This window comes from Mobula hypostoma (genome assembly GCF_963921235.1).
Source record: "Mobula hypostoma chromosome 13 unlocalized genomic scaffold, sMobHyp1.1 SUPER_13_unloc_1, whole genome shotgun sequence".
Taxonomy (NCBI): domain Eukaryota; kingdom Metazoa; phylum Chordata; class Chondrichthyes; order Myliobatiformes; family Myliobatidae; genus Mobula; species Mobula hypostoma.
Genome location: NW_026948145.1, coordinates 530,474 through 544,181, shown reverse-complemented (window position 1 = coordinate 544,181; position 13,708 = coordinate 530,474). Strand labels below are relative to the sequence as shown.

Genomic DNA, 13,708 nt, shown 5'->3' with positions numbered 1-13,708 from the left:
GCATGACTTTTAAACTTCTCATCAATAATGGATGTCCTCCCGCGTTTAAATTTCTACACTGGGATAAATATTCTGTCAACTGTAGCATTGTTTTTCATAATTTTACAAACCTCTCTTGGGTCTTCCACTCACCACCAGCATCCAGCACTCCAGAGAAAACAACCCAGGTTTGTCCAACCTTGTTAAAGATACTGATGGTCCATGATTAGCGGCTGCCCGAGGAGGAAGGCCACACTCTCACTCCAATGTTTCTCATGATTCACTTGGATTCTCAGCGAATAATGCCCCCACGTTTTGACCAGCTGTCACCATCTCCTCAATGCCCACTCACTCAATACACAAAAAGATTTTCAATCACCTCAGTCTTATCCTCTCCTCTCCGGAGTCAATAGTTTCCTGCTCTCTGTGTTATTAAACTGGGAAAAAAGGCAGAAAAGATTTACACAGATGTTGAGGGATTCGAGAGGAGAGGTTTGACAGGTCCTATTCTTGGAAGGTAGGAGAGTGAGACATGTATAAAGTCACAAGGGATGTAGATAGAGTGAATGCATACCGTCCTTGTTCCAGGACTGAGGAATTAAAGAGATTCAATCTGAGTTTCAAACATTCTGTAAAAACGTTTTCTTTTACAGAAGCTGGGCCTATACAAGATGAGTTGCCTAAGGAAGTATTAGATGGGTAAACATGGTTCATGGATAGTACATGTTTGCAGGGATATGGGTTCATAAGACAAGCTTAGATGGAAATATTAGTCAGCATGGACCAGATGAACTGAAGAGCAGAGCCTGTATGACTTCCTGTTAGTGAGCAGGTGCCTGATGTGTGTCGATGGGGAAGGGGCTGAGAGGGTTAATCCCCACTGATAGGGGATGGGTTGTCTTGTATGTGTGTTGTGAGATAAACTCTCCTTTCAGTTTGAACCTGTTTGAAATGTTGGTTTAAGCTGCCCAGCTCGGTGATCTCCACCAGTTGCTGGTTGAAACTAGCTGGGAGGTGTGTATAGTCCTTTGTCAGGGTGTGAGGTCTTTATTCGGACACTGGTCTCCAGAGAGAGTGACTGTTACAGATAAGGTGAGTGTGTGGGGTGAGGTCAGATCTACTGAGAGCCAAGGACAGGGGAGAGAGTGAGAGAGGAGATGCAGAGAGATGAGAGGAGAGAGGATTAGAGGCAGGGAGAGACTAGATTTAGGAGAGAGCTGAGACAGATTAGAGATAATTAGGGAGAGCTCAACACTAACAAAATCAGGCAGTCAGACAGAGCATTAACAGGGGAGAGGACCCAGTTTAGACAGAAATAAAAGGGGGACAAATAATTGAATTGACTTTATTTCTTACATCCTTCACATACATGAGGAGTAAAAATTCTTACGTTACGTCTCCGTCTTAATGTGCAATTTATAGTAATTTGTGATAAATAGTATGAACAACAGTACAGGCAATATTGCATAGAAATACAATTGTATCTGCATGCATTAATCAGTCTGATGGCCTGGTGGAAGAAGCTGTCCCGGAGCCTGTTGGCCCTGGCTTTTATGCTGCGGTACCGTCTCCCAGACGTTAGTAACTAGAACAGTTTGTGGTTGGGGTAGCTCAAGTCCCCAGTCATCCTTCGGGCCCTTTTTACACACCTGTCTTTGTAAATGTTCTGAATCGTGGGAAGTTCACAAGCTGGGCTGTCCACACCTCTGCAGAGTCCACCGATTGAGGGAAGTACAGTTCCCATACCAGGCAGTGATGCAGCCAAAGTCAGACAAGGAGGAAGGGAGGGATTTGTTGTGGCTCATTTGGAGATGGTGATTGATAACTTCAGGCAGCTCACGAGTGAGGCAGTCTTTCACCGGGATCGGTTCCAGACTCACTCCCAACCCAATACCCTCCTCCGCCACTCCAACCCCTGGTTCCCTCCTCAACCACCCTCCCCCCACCTCTGGTTCCCTCCACAGTCGCCCTCCCCAGTTCCTTCCTCAGACATCCTCCCCCCACCCCTAACGGTTCCCACCTCAGCCATTGGGAATAGGCTGTGGAGAAGTAACCAGGCATTGAGATGGACAGTGAGCCCTTGTAGACGGGGTGAGAGTCAGTAACCAGGCACTGGAGGTACAGGGAGTGACTCCTCTATTTGTCGGATGTGCCTAACAGCTTTCATTATTCAACCCACTTTTCTCTGACTCCTACATCCTCCCAACCCATCTCCAACCCTTCATCAACCACAGGACATCAGCAGACACCATGGACTTTCAAACACTTCCGAAGATCAGGGACGAAGAGCGTGAGAGCAGCGTGGGATATGTCCATGGAGTCTCAGGTCCAGGTAACTGTGTGAGGGTGGTTTGTGTGGGGCAGAGACACCAGTTAGTGTACAGATATCCCCTGAGAGATAGGGACTGAGAGACACTGGTCAGTGTACAGATATCCCCCTGAGAGAGAGGGACTGAGAGACACTGGTCAGTGTACAGATATCCCCTGAGAGAGAGGGACTGAGAGACACTGGTCAGTGTACAGATATCCCCTGAGAGATAGGGACTGAGAGACACTGGTCAGTGTACAGATATCCCCTGAGAGATAGGGACTGAGAGACACTGGTCAGTGTACAGATATCCCCTGAGAGAGAGGGACTGAGAGACGCCGGTCAGTGTACAGATATCCCCCTGAGAGACACCAGTCAGTGTACGGATATCCCCTGAGAGAGAGGGTCTGAGAGACACCGGTCAGTGTACAGATATCCCCTGAGAGAGAGGGACTGAGAGACACCGGTCAGTGTACAGATATCCCCCTGAGAGAGAGGGACAGAGAGACACTAGTCAGTGTACAGATATACCCGAGAGAGAGGGACTGAGAGACACCAGTCAGTGTACAGATATCCCCTGAGGGAGAGGGACTGAGAGACACTGGTCAGTGTACAGATATACTCTGAGAGAGAGGGACTGAGAGACACTGGTCAGTGTACAGATATCCCCTGAGAGAGAGGGACAGAGAGACACTAGTCAGTGTACAGATATCCCCGAGAGAGAGGGACTGAGAGACACCGATCAGTGTAAAGATAACCCTGAGAGACAGGGACTGAGAGACACCGGTCAGTGTACAGATATCCCCTGAGAGGGAGGGACAGAGAGACACTAGTCAGTGTACAGATATCCCCTGAGAGAGAGGGACAGAGAGACACCGGTCAGTGTACAGATATCCCCCTGAGAAAGAAGGACAGAGAGACACTAGTCAGTGTGCAGATATACCCGAGAGAGAGGGACTGAGAGACACCAGTCAGTGTACAGATATCCCCTGAGAGAGAGGGACTGAGAGACACTGGTCAGTGTACAGATATACCCTGAGAGAGAGGGACTGAGAGACACTGGTCAGTGTACAGATATCCCCTGAGAGAGAGGGACTGAGAGACACCGATCAGTGTAAAGATAACCCTGAGAGACAGGGACTGAGAGACACCGGTCAGTGTACAGATATCCCCCGAGAGAGAGGGACTGAGAGACACCAGTCAGTGTACAGATATCCCCTGAGAGAGAGGGACTGAGAGACACTGGTCAGTGTACAGATATCCCCTGAGAGAGAGGGACAGAGAGACACTAGTCAGTGTACAGATATCCCCGAGAGAGAGGGACTGAGAGACACCGATCAGTGTAAAGATAACCCTGAGAGACAGGGACTGAGAGACACCGGTCAGTGTACAGATATCCCCTGAGAGGGACACTGTCAATGAACTCTGTTTCTCTGTTTCGGTCGCAGTTGTTGTGGCTTCCAACATGTCGGGTGCAGCAATGTACGAGCTGGTACGTGTCGGCCATGATGAGCTGGTGGGGGAGATTATCCGTTTAGAGGGGGAGTTGGCCACCGTTCAAGTCTACGAAGAAACATGTATCCTTCTGCCATGCACTTTGGATCAGGGTTTCCCCCTCCACTTGGTGCTGAGGCCCACCAAGGAGCCAGGGCAGACCTTGCAGGCCACCTGGGACCTCTGACCTTGGCTTTGACCTGAGTGGGCTCCCCATGGCGGGGGGGGGGTCGATGTTTCAGTAGAGCAGTGGGAGGGTGCTGCTGGATGGGCTAGTCCACCTCCGGGACACCACTGGTTGGTTCCATTGTGCATATATCCTGTAACAACTCTGGGATCTTCCCCTGCCTGTCAACGTGCTGTCTCTGGCCTTCACCAACTCTTGAGGGGGGCAGACATTGCCTCCTGCATCCACCTCAGTGTGCAGGAGCTCGGTACATCTCACTGGGATCGTTCAACCCCTGGGTCATCCATGTTTTGTTTTATTAGTGTCACATGTACCACTATATATTGAAAGCCTGGTCTTGCACACTGATCAAAGAGATCAGATCGTTACAGAGTGCATGGAGGTAGAACAAGGTAAAGCAGTAACTGCAGAATGAAGTGTAACAGCAACAGAGAGAGTGCAGTGCAGGTAATACGGTGCAAGATCAAAATGAGGTAGATTGTGAGGCCAAGAGTCTATCTTATTGTACAAGGAAGCCTTGAATTAATCAATTAATTTATTTATCGATCATCATTATGTGTTGTGTTGTATGACGTCAGCGATCGTGGTCTTTCCGGGACCGTGACTGTCCTTGTCAAATTTTTTCTACAGAAGTGGACTGCCATTGCTTTTTCTGGGCAGTGTCTTTACAAGATGGGTGAGCCCAGCCATTATCAATTTTGTTCAGAGATTGTCTGCCTGGCGTCAATGGTCGCGTAACCAGGACTTGTGACATGGACCAGCTTCTCATACGACCATCCACCGCCTGCTCCGATGACTTCCCTTGACCCTGACCGGGGGGAGGGGGCTAAGCGGAACTACACTTTGCTGAGGGGGAGGAGCACCTTACACCTCCCTTCGGCCCTTCGAGCTGTGACGCCCCAGCAATCCCCCACAGCCCAGTTTAACCACAGGATGATTTACAGTAACCAATGTACCCGGTACATCGGTAGATTGTGGGAGGAAACTGTAGTCCCTGGGGAAAAGCGTAGCATTTCACGGGGAGGACGTGCAGAGAGTGCCGGATTGAGCTCCAAACTCTGACGCCCCGAGCTGTAATAGCATCATGCTAACTGTTACCCTACTGTGAATAATCTGATAACGGTGGAGTGGAAACTGTCCTTGGGTCTGGTGGTACATGATTCCAGGCTTTTGTATCTCTTACTCTACCCAATGGAGAGGGGAGAATAAGACCATGTGATAGAGGAGCAGAATTAGGCCATTTGGCCCATCGAGTCTGCTCCAACATTCCATCATGGTTGATCCATCCAATCTCCTGCTTTCTCTCCATATTCCTTCATGCCCGTTCTAATCAAGAATTCATCAACCTCTGCCTTAAATACACCCAAAGACTTGGCAAAGAATTCCACAGATTCGGCACTCTCTGCCTAAAGAAATTCCACTTTATCCGGGGATGTGCCTGTGATCTTGCTCAGCCAAAGGGTTGGGCTCCAGGCTTTGGGGTGGGATTCTAGCGATTGGCAAGCTCTGTGTAGGCCCAGTGCGAGGCCTGGGGCGGGTGAAGACTGAACCTGCTTGCAGCCATGCTCCTGAGCAAGACCCAGCTGGCGTGTCTGTCGGAGATCCAGTCCTGAGGACGGGTAAGCCCCTCTCGGTGGAACTGGGTCCCGGCATCATGGGCGCCATCTTTGACGGCATCCAGCGGCCCCTGAGTGACATCAGCCTGGAAACAGGAAGCATCTACATCCCCAGGGGCATAAACGTCCGAGCCCTCAGCACAGAGAAGATGTGGGAGTTCACCCCTGCACAGGGACTCCGGGTTAGTGCGGGAGAGAATGGGAGGGGGGAGTGGGGGCAGTAATGGGTAGGATGGTGATGGGACAGAGAGGGAGGGGGAGAGGTGTGGGGTAGGGTGGGTAAATGGGAAGGGAGGGTGATGATCTGGGTGGGTGGGATGAACGGACCAGCTAGGGTTGCGGGCTGGTTTCGAGGTGCCGACTCACTGAAGCCCCCACCCCCCCCCATAGGTGGGCAGTCATGTCACCGGGGGAGACGTCTTTGGCACTGTTGTGGAGAACTCCTTGATTCAGCATCGCATCCTGGTCCCCCCACCCACCCGAGGCACCGTCAGCTTCATCGCCCCACCTGGAAACTACTCCGCCAAGGTGAGGGGGGCAGGTGGGCAGGGGGAGGGGGAGTGGGAGTGGGAGGTGGAAAGGTGGGAGGGGTGTTAGAGAGTGAGGTGGTTGGAGAGGGTACTGGGAAAGAGGAGAGGGTGGGCTGGTGAGGTGAGGGGGGAAGCGTGAGGGTGAATGGGTGAAGGGCGAGGTTGAATGGGGAGGGGTATTAGAGAGTGAGGTGGTTGGAGGGGGTAGTGGGAAAGGGGATAGGGTTGGGGGTGAGGTGAGGGGGAAGCGTGAGGGTGAATGGCTGAAGGGTGGAATGGGGAGGGTTGTGTGTTGGGACACGTGCTGGGTTGGTGTGTTTTGGGGACCCAGAGGAAGGGCGCTGAACCCCCCGTCTCACCCCCTGCCCTGCCCCGTCCCGTCCCGTCCCATCCCGTCCCCTCAGGACGTGGTGATGGAGCTGGAGTTCGAGGGGCAGAAGGAGCCGCTGACTTTGGTCCACCTGTGGCCCGTGCGCCAGGTCCGGCCCGCCGCTGAGAAGCTGCCCAGTTCACAGCCTCTGCTGACTGGCCAGAGGGTGCTGGACGCCCTCTTCCCGTGAGTCTGCAAACAGTTCTGGCACAGTGGCTGGGGCAGATGGGCAGGGGGGGCTGGAAGAGGGGTAAAGGGGAAGGGGGAGTTGGACAGGGAGGGAGAGGGGGTGGTGTCTAGGGGAGTGGGAGGTGGGAGGTGTAGGTAGGAGAGAGGGACCAGAGGAGAGAGAGTCCGGGAGGAAAGGGCTGAGGTGGGGAGACGGGACATTGAGGGGGGGGAGGACAGGGATCTGGGGCTCGGGGTGGGTGGGGTTGGAGGGAGATCAAGGACCCTGGAAGTCATAGAGAACACAACGGCATAGAAACAGACTGTAAGGACCATCGGATCCATGAAGGGAGGTGAGGGAGAACAGTGACCTGGGAAGGGAGGGGGAGAATAGGGATCCGGGAAGGGAGGGGGGGAGAACAGGGAGCACGGATGGGAGGGGATCGAACGGGGGACAGGGATCCGGGAAGGGAGGGGGGAGACCATGGACTGGGAAGGGGGAGTGGTAGAGGACAGGGACCTGGAGGAATGGGGAAGACGCAGGCCGGGTTGGTAGAGCAGAATTCGGTTGCGGGAGATGCCGTACAAATAGCCAGAGTCTGTGATGGTGACCTTCCTGCCCCCGTTTGGCACCCACCTCCCTCCTGCAGGTGTGTGCTCGGGGGCACCACAGCCATCCCTGGCGCCTTTGGCTGTGGGAAGACGGTCATTGCCCAGTCCCTCTCCAAGTTCTCCAACAGTGACATCATCGTCTACGTGGGCTGTGGGGAGCGCGGCAATGAGATGGCCGAGGTCCTGCGTGACTTCCCCGAGGTACGCCCTCTGTGATCGGAGATGGGCAGGGGGCAGGGGTCAGGGGTGCTCAGTGCCTGTGACTCGAGGTGGGGGCAGTCCGACTTGGACAGGGGTATCTGGGTCAAGTCGGGTGGTGGGAAGTGGCAGGTGGCCAGAGCTCGCGTCTGTGTTGGGCGATCTCGGATGGCACCCTAGGTTGCGGGACGAGGTGAGGGGGAGACGGGCTTGTGGGTGGGAGGTTCTACATTTGCATGGTGTGTCTTCACAGGCAGAGGCCGATGTACCCTCGGTTGCAGGTCAGGGGCGATTTCGCACCATGGTCTTTTCGAAGGGGTGGGGGTTGTCTGGGGGTGAAGGTGAAGGGTTGAGTCTCTGGCCCCACGGTCTCCCTGCTTACCCTCTCTTCTCCCCACCCGCCACACCTCCCTGAAGCTGACTCTGGAGGTGGAGGGGAAGTTGGAGACCATCATGAAGAGGACCACACTCATTGCCAACACCTCCAACATGCCCGTGGCTGCCCGTGAGGCCTCTATCTACACCGGTCAGTGTCTTCCTCACCCTCTCTCTCCCCACCCTGACCTTCCCACCGTCTGACACCCCACCACTTCTCTCCGTCACCCCTCCCCAGCACTGATCCCTCTTCACCTCACATCCCATCTTCACTCCTGATCACCACGACCTCTACCCCCACCCCGACTGCATGACCACCCCACCCCTCGTCCCATCATCACCACTGTCTGACCCCCACTCTCCACCCCATCACCCCCACTGTCTGACCCTCACCTCCCACCCCATCATCCCCACTGTCTGACCCCCACCCCCACCCCATCACACCCACTGTCTGATCCCCACCGTCTGATCCTCAACCTCCACCCCATCATTTCCACCGTCTGACCCCCAAACCCCACCCCATCATCCCCACTGTCTGACCCTCACCCTCTTCCCCATCATCCCCACTGTCTGACCCTCAACCCCACCCCATCACCCCCCCTTTCTTCGGCTGCCCACCTACTCCCTGCCCCTCCCCCGGCTGCCCCCCCTACCCCTGCCCCTTCCCCCGGCTGCCCACCTACCCCTGCCCCTTCCCCCGGCTGCCCCCCTACTCCTGCCCCTTCCCCCGGCTGCCCACCTACTCCTGCCCCTTCCCCCAGCTGCCCCCCTACCCCTGCCCCTTCCCCTGGCTACCCACCTACTCCTGCCCCTTCCCCCGGCTGCCCCCCTTTCCCTGCCCCTTCCCCAGGCTACCCCACTACCCCTGCCCCTTCCCCTGGCTACCCACCTACTCCCTCCCTTTTCCCCGGCTGCCCCCCTACCCCTGCCCCTGGCTACCCACCTACTCCTGCCCCTTCCCCCGGCTGCCCCCCTTTCCCTGCCCCTTCCCCAGGCTACCCCACTACCCCTGCCCCTTCCCCTGGCTACCCACCTACTCCCTCCCTTTTCCCCGGCTGCCCCCCTACCCCTGCCCCTGGCTACCCACCTACCCCTGCCCCTTCCCCTGGCTGCCCACCTACCCCTACCCCTCCCCCCGGCTGCCCCCTACCCCTGCCCCTTCCCCTGGCCACCCACCTACTCCTGCCCCTTCCCCCGGCTGCCCCCCTACCCCTGCCCCTTCCCCCGGCTGCCCACCTACTCCTGCCCCTTCCCCCGGCTGCCCACCTACTTCTGCCCCTTCCCCCGGCTGTATGACCCCAAAACTCTACCTTGTCCCACAACCCTCCAACTTGGCCCCTCCTGCCCTCCCCTCCAATGTCCCTTGCCTCCTGTCCTCCCATGCGCTCTCACACTGTCCCAACTAGCCTGATGCCAAATCCCTGCTGATCTCCCCCTCCCTCATTCCGTGCTCCCCACGCCTCTACTACTGCTCTATATCTCATCTTTCTCACCCATCTTGAGTCTTGCCCATCCCCTGCCCCACAATCTCTCTACTTCCCCTGCTGTAATTGTCCCGATTCCATCGCTGTCCCCAATCCCCACCCTCTCCACATGCAAAACCCCCTCTCACTTCACATCCTCCCCACTCACTCCTCTCTCACCCCCTCCCACCCTATGCTCTCCCCACTGCCTCTGCCCGATGCCCCCTTCACCCTTCCATCTGCAGGTATAACCATCTCGGAGTATTTCCGTGACATGGGTTACAACGTCAGTATGATGGCGGACTCCACCTCCCGCTGGGCTGAAGCTCTCCGTGAAATCTCTGGTCGCCTCGCTGAGATGCCTGCAGGTAAGTAACGAAGGTTAGGAGGGGCCAGACCAAAACCATCTAATCTTCCCAGGGCACAGGTCAGACACAGAGTGAGACTCCCTCTACACTGTCCCATCACACACTCCCAGGACACGGGTCAGACACAGAGTGAAACTCCCTCTACACTGTCCCATCACACACTCCCTCTACACCGTCCCATCACACACTCCCTCTACACTGTCCCATCACACACTCCCAGGACACGGGTCAGACACAGAGTGAAACTCCCTCTACACTGTCCCATCACACACTCCCTCTACACCGTCCCATCACACACTCCCTCTACACTGTCCCATCACACACTCCCAGGACACGGGTCAGACACAGAGTGAAACTCCCTCTACACTGTCCCATCACACACTCCCAGGACACGGGTCAGACACAGAGTGAAGCTCCCTCTACACTGTCCCATCACACACTCCTGGGGTCAGATACAGAGTGAAACTCCCTCTACACTGTCCCATCACACACTCACAGGTCGGACACAGAGTGAACTTCCTTCTACACTGTTTTTTAATCCCCCTCTCCCTCCCTCTCTGACGCACTCTGGGTTAAGGATAGACACAGAGGAAAGCTGCTCTACACATTCCCAGGACAGGGGAAGCTCCTTTTACACTGCAGTCTCCCTCTCTGACACATTCTCTCTCTCTCTCTCTCTCTCACACACACACACATGGTTCCTCTCCCCCCTCACTCACACACCACACACTCTCTCTGTCTCGCTCTCTCCACAGACAGTGGGTACCCGGCCTATCTTGGTGCCCGTCTCGCCTCTTTCTATGAGCGGGCAGGACGGGTGAGATGCCTGGGCTGTCCGGAGAGAGAGGGAAGCGTCAGCATTGTCGGAGCGTAAGTGTGGGTGATACTGGGTGGGGGAAGGGGTGCGGACGAAGGGAGACTCAGAGGTGGTGTGGTGGGAGCTGGTGTTGATGCAGAGTAGATCAGGTGAGGGAGGAGGGAGGGGGTAATGGGGAGTGGGGAGGTCGTTGATTCTCTCTTCCCCTCTCTCCCATTGGACGAAGGTACAAGAGCCAGAAAGCACATCCGGCCACGCTTGGGCAGGTTCCTGTTGTCATTGGGTCTCTGGTACAATAAGACGGTCTAGAACTAGAGGTCGTGGGTTGAGGGTGAAAGTGAGAAGTTTAAGAGGAACGAGGGGAAACTTCACTCAGAGCAGTGTGAGAGTGTGGAACAAGCTGCCAGCAAAAGTGGTGCATGTGTTTTCAATTTCATTGTTTAAGGGAAGTTTGGATGGGTACCTGGATGGTGAGGGTATGGAGGGCCATTGTCCTGGGACTAGGCAGTTCAGCACGGAGTAGATGGGCTGAATAGCCTGTTTCTGTGCTGTAGTTTTAAGACCATAAGACATCGTAGCAGAATTAGGCCAGTCGGCCCATCGGGTCTGCTTCACCATTTCACCAAGGCTCAACACCAATCTCTTGCCTTCAGGGAGTAATCTTTCACTCCCTGACTTACCAAAAATATATCAACATCCGCCTTAAATGCACCCAGGGACCTGGCCTCCACAACTGCCCTTGGAAATGAATTCCACAGATTCACCAACATCCAGCTAGAGAAATTCCACTTCATGTCTGTTGTAAACAGAAATCCCTCTCTCTGAGGCTGTGCCTTCTGGTCCGAGACTCCCCCACTAAAGGAAACATCCTCTCCACATCCACTCTATCTCGGCCTTTCAACATTCAAGAGGCTTCAATGAGATCCCCCCCCACCCCCATTTTTCTAAATGCCTTCCATCGCTGCTCATATGATAACCCTCTCATTCCCAGAATCATTCTCGTGAACCTTCTCTGAACCCTCTCCAACGTCAGCACATCCCTTCTTCAATAAGGGCCCAAAACTGCTCCCAATACTCCAAGTGAGGCCTCACCAGTGCTTTATAAAGTCTCAGCATTACATCCTTGCTCTTATCTTCTAGTCCTCTTGAAATGAATGCTAACATTACATCTGCCTTCCTCACCACAGACTCAACCTGCAAATTAACCTTTAGGAAATCCTGCACAAGGACTCCCAAATCCCTTTGCATCTCGGATATTGGAATTTTCTCCCTGCGTAGATAATAGTCTATGCGACTATTCCCTCTATCTAAGAGCATGACCATACACTTCCCTACACTGTATTCCATCTGCCAATTCACTGCCCATTTCCTCATCTGTCTAAGTCCTTCTGTAGCCTCTCTACTTCCTCAAAACTACCTGTGCCTCCACCTATCTTCGTATCATCTGTAATCTTTGTAACAGAGTCATCAATTCCATCATCCAAATCATTGACATATAACATAAAAAGAATCGGTCCCAATACAGACCCCTCTGGTACATAAGTAGTCACTGGCATCCAACCAGAAAAGGCTCATTTTATTCCCACTCTTTGCCTCCTGCAAGTTAGCCACTGCTTTGTAGTCATAGTCATACTTTATTGATCCCGGGGGAAATTGGTTCTCATTACAGTTGCACCATAAATAATTAAATAGTAATAAAACCATAAATAGTTAAATAGTAATATGTAAATTATGCCAGGAAATAAGTCCAGGACCAGCCTATTGGCTCAGGGTGTCTGACCCTCCAAGGGAGGAGTTGTAAAGTTTGATGACCACAGGCAGGAATGACTTCCTATGTTGCTCAGTGTTGCATCTTTATCCATGCTAGAATCTTTTCTGTAATACCATGGGATCATAGCTTGTTAAGCAGCCTCATGTGTGGCACCTTGTCAAAGACCTTCTGAAAATCCAACTACACAATGTTCTCCTTTGTCTATCCTGCTTGTTATTTCCATAGCCTATTTTATCATGTGCCTCCAAGTACCCTGAGATCTCATCCTTAATAATCGACTCCAACATCTTCCCAGCCACTGAGGTCAGACTAACTAGTCCATAATTTCCTTTCTACTGCCTCTCTCCCTTCATGAAGAGTGGAGTGATATTTGAAATTTTCCAGTCTTCCAGAACTATTCCAGAACCTAGTGATTCTTAAAAGATCATTACTTAATGCCTCCACAATCTCTTCAGCCACCTCTTTCAGAACTCTGGGGTGTACACCATCTGGTCCAGGTGACTTATCTACTTTCAGATCTTAAAGTTTCCCAAGAACCTTTTCTCTAGTTATGCTTCACACACTGACACCTGGAACTTCCGCCATACTCTGAGTGTCTTCAACAGTGAAGACTGACGCAAAATAGTTATTCAGCTTGTCTGCTGTTTTGTTGACTCCCATTATTGTCTCTCCAGCAGTCCAACATCTTTACCTTCTTAATGACTTTTTTAGTTGCCTTCAGTTGGTGTTTAAAAGCTTTCCAATCCTCTAACTTCCCACTAATTATTGCTCTATGCCCACTCTTTGTTTCTTATGTTGGCTTTTACTTCTGTTAGCCATGAGCCGTATGCCATGTAACAAGTTTTACCTTGTTGTGCCATCTTTCCTTTAGAATACGTCTTCCTCTTTGGGATGTATATATCCTGTGACTTCTGAATTGCTTCCAGAAATTGTGGCACTCTTCACCTCTCAATTTACCTGATTATGATCTTGCACTTTATTGTTACTGCACTGCACTGTACTGTCTCTGTAACTGTTGCACTTTATTCTGCACGAAGATGAGAAAACCTGCAGATGCTGGATATCCAGGCAATACAGGCAAAATGCTCAGCAGGCAGGCAGCATTGAGGAAAAGCGTAAACAGTCGATGTTTCAGGCCAGCATCCTTCATCAGACGGAAAATAACAGATGAGAAGTTAGAGCTCTACCTGTTTACTCTTTCCGTAGATGCTGCCTGGCTTGCTGAGTTTCTCCAGCATATTGTGTGTGTTACTTTATTCTGCATTGCTGTTGTCTGACCTCACTGTTCTGTGTAATGATGTGATCTGCATGAAGGGATGACAGGAAGCAGAGTGGGAGGGTTTCATGGGACATCGAGGGGGCAAGGTGCAGCGGGGGGTGGATGGAGTGGGCATTGAGTTCAGCGAGGAGACACAAAAGGTGGGTAAGGACCAGCAACGGTGTGGGAAGAGG

General features: G+C 53.0%; 1 protein-coding gene across 2 annotated transcripts in view; it reads left to right on the top strand.

Moving 5' to 3' along the window:
- The window catches only part of LOC134341278 (V-type proton ATPase catalytic subunit A-like), a 40,942-nt gene that overhangs the window by 17,042 nt on the left and 10,192 nt on the right, over nt 1–13,708 (top strand). Inside the window, exons 1-10 of one of the 2 annotated variants that reach the window (XM_063039147.1) lie at nt 1,066–1,071; nt 2,214–2,311; nt 3,736–3,864; nt 5,552–5,766; nt 5,975–6,112; nt 6,519–6,670; nt 7,303–7,465; nt 7,880–7,988; nt 9,546–9,668; nt 10,424–10,538. In XM_063039147.1, the coding sequence (XP_062895217.1) occupies nt 2,230–2,311; nt 3,736–3,864; nt 5,552–5,766; nt 5,975–6,112; nt 6,519–6,670; nt 7,303–7,465; nt 7,880–7,988; nt 9,546–9,668; nt 10,424–10,538 (1,226 nt within the window). In that variant the 5' untranslated portion in view covers nt 1,066–1,071; nt 2,214–2,229. Of the gene's footprint in view, nt 1–1,065; nt 1,072–2,213; nt 2,312–3,735; nt 3,865–5,551; nt 5,767–5,974; nt 6,113–6,518; nt 6,671–7,302; nt 7,466–7,879; nt 7,989–9,545; nt 9,669–10,423; nt 10,539–13,708 lie in introns of those variants that run through there. The other variant, XM_063039146.1, reaches the window with a different exon arrangement.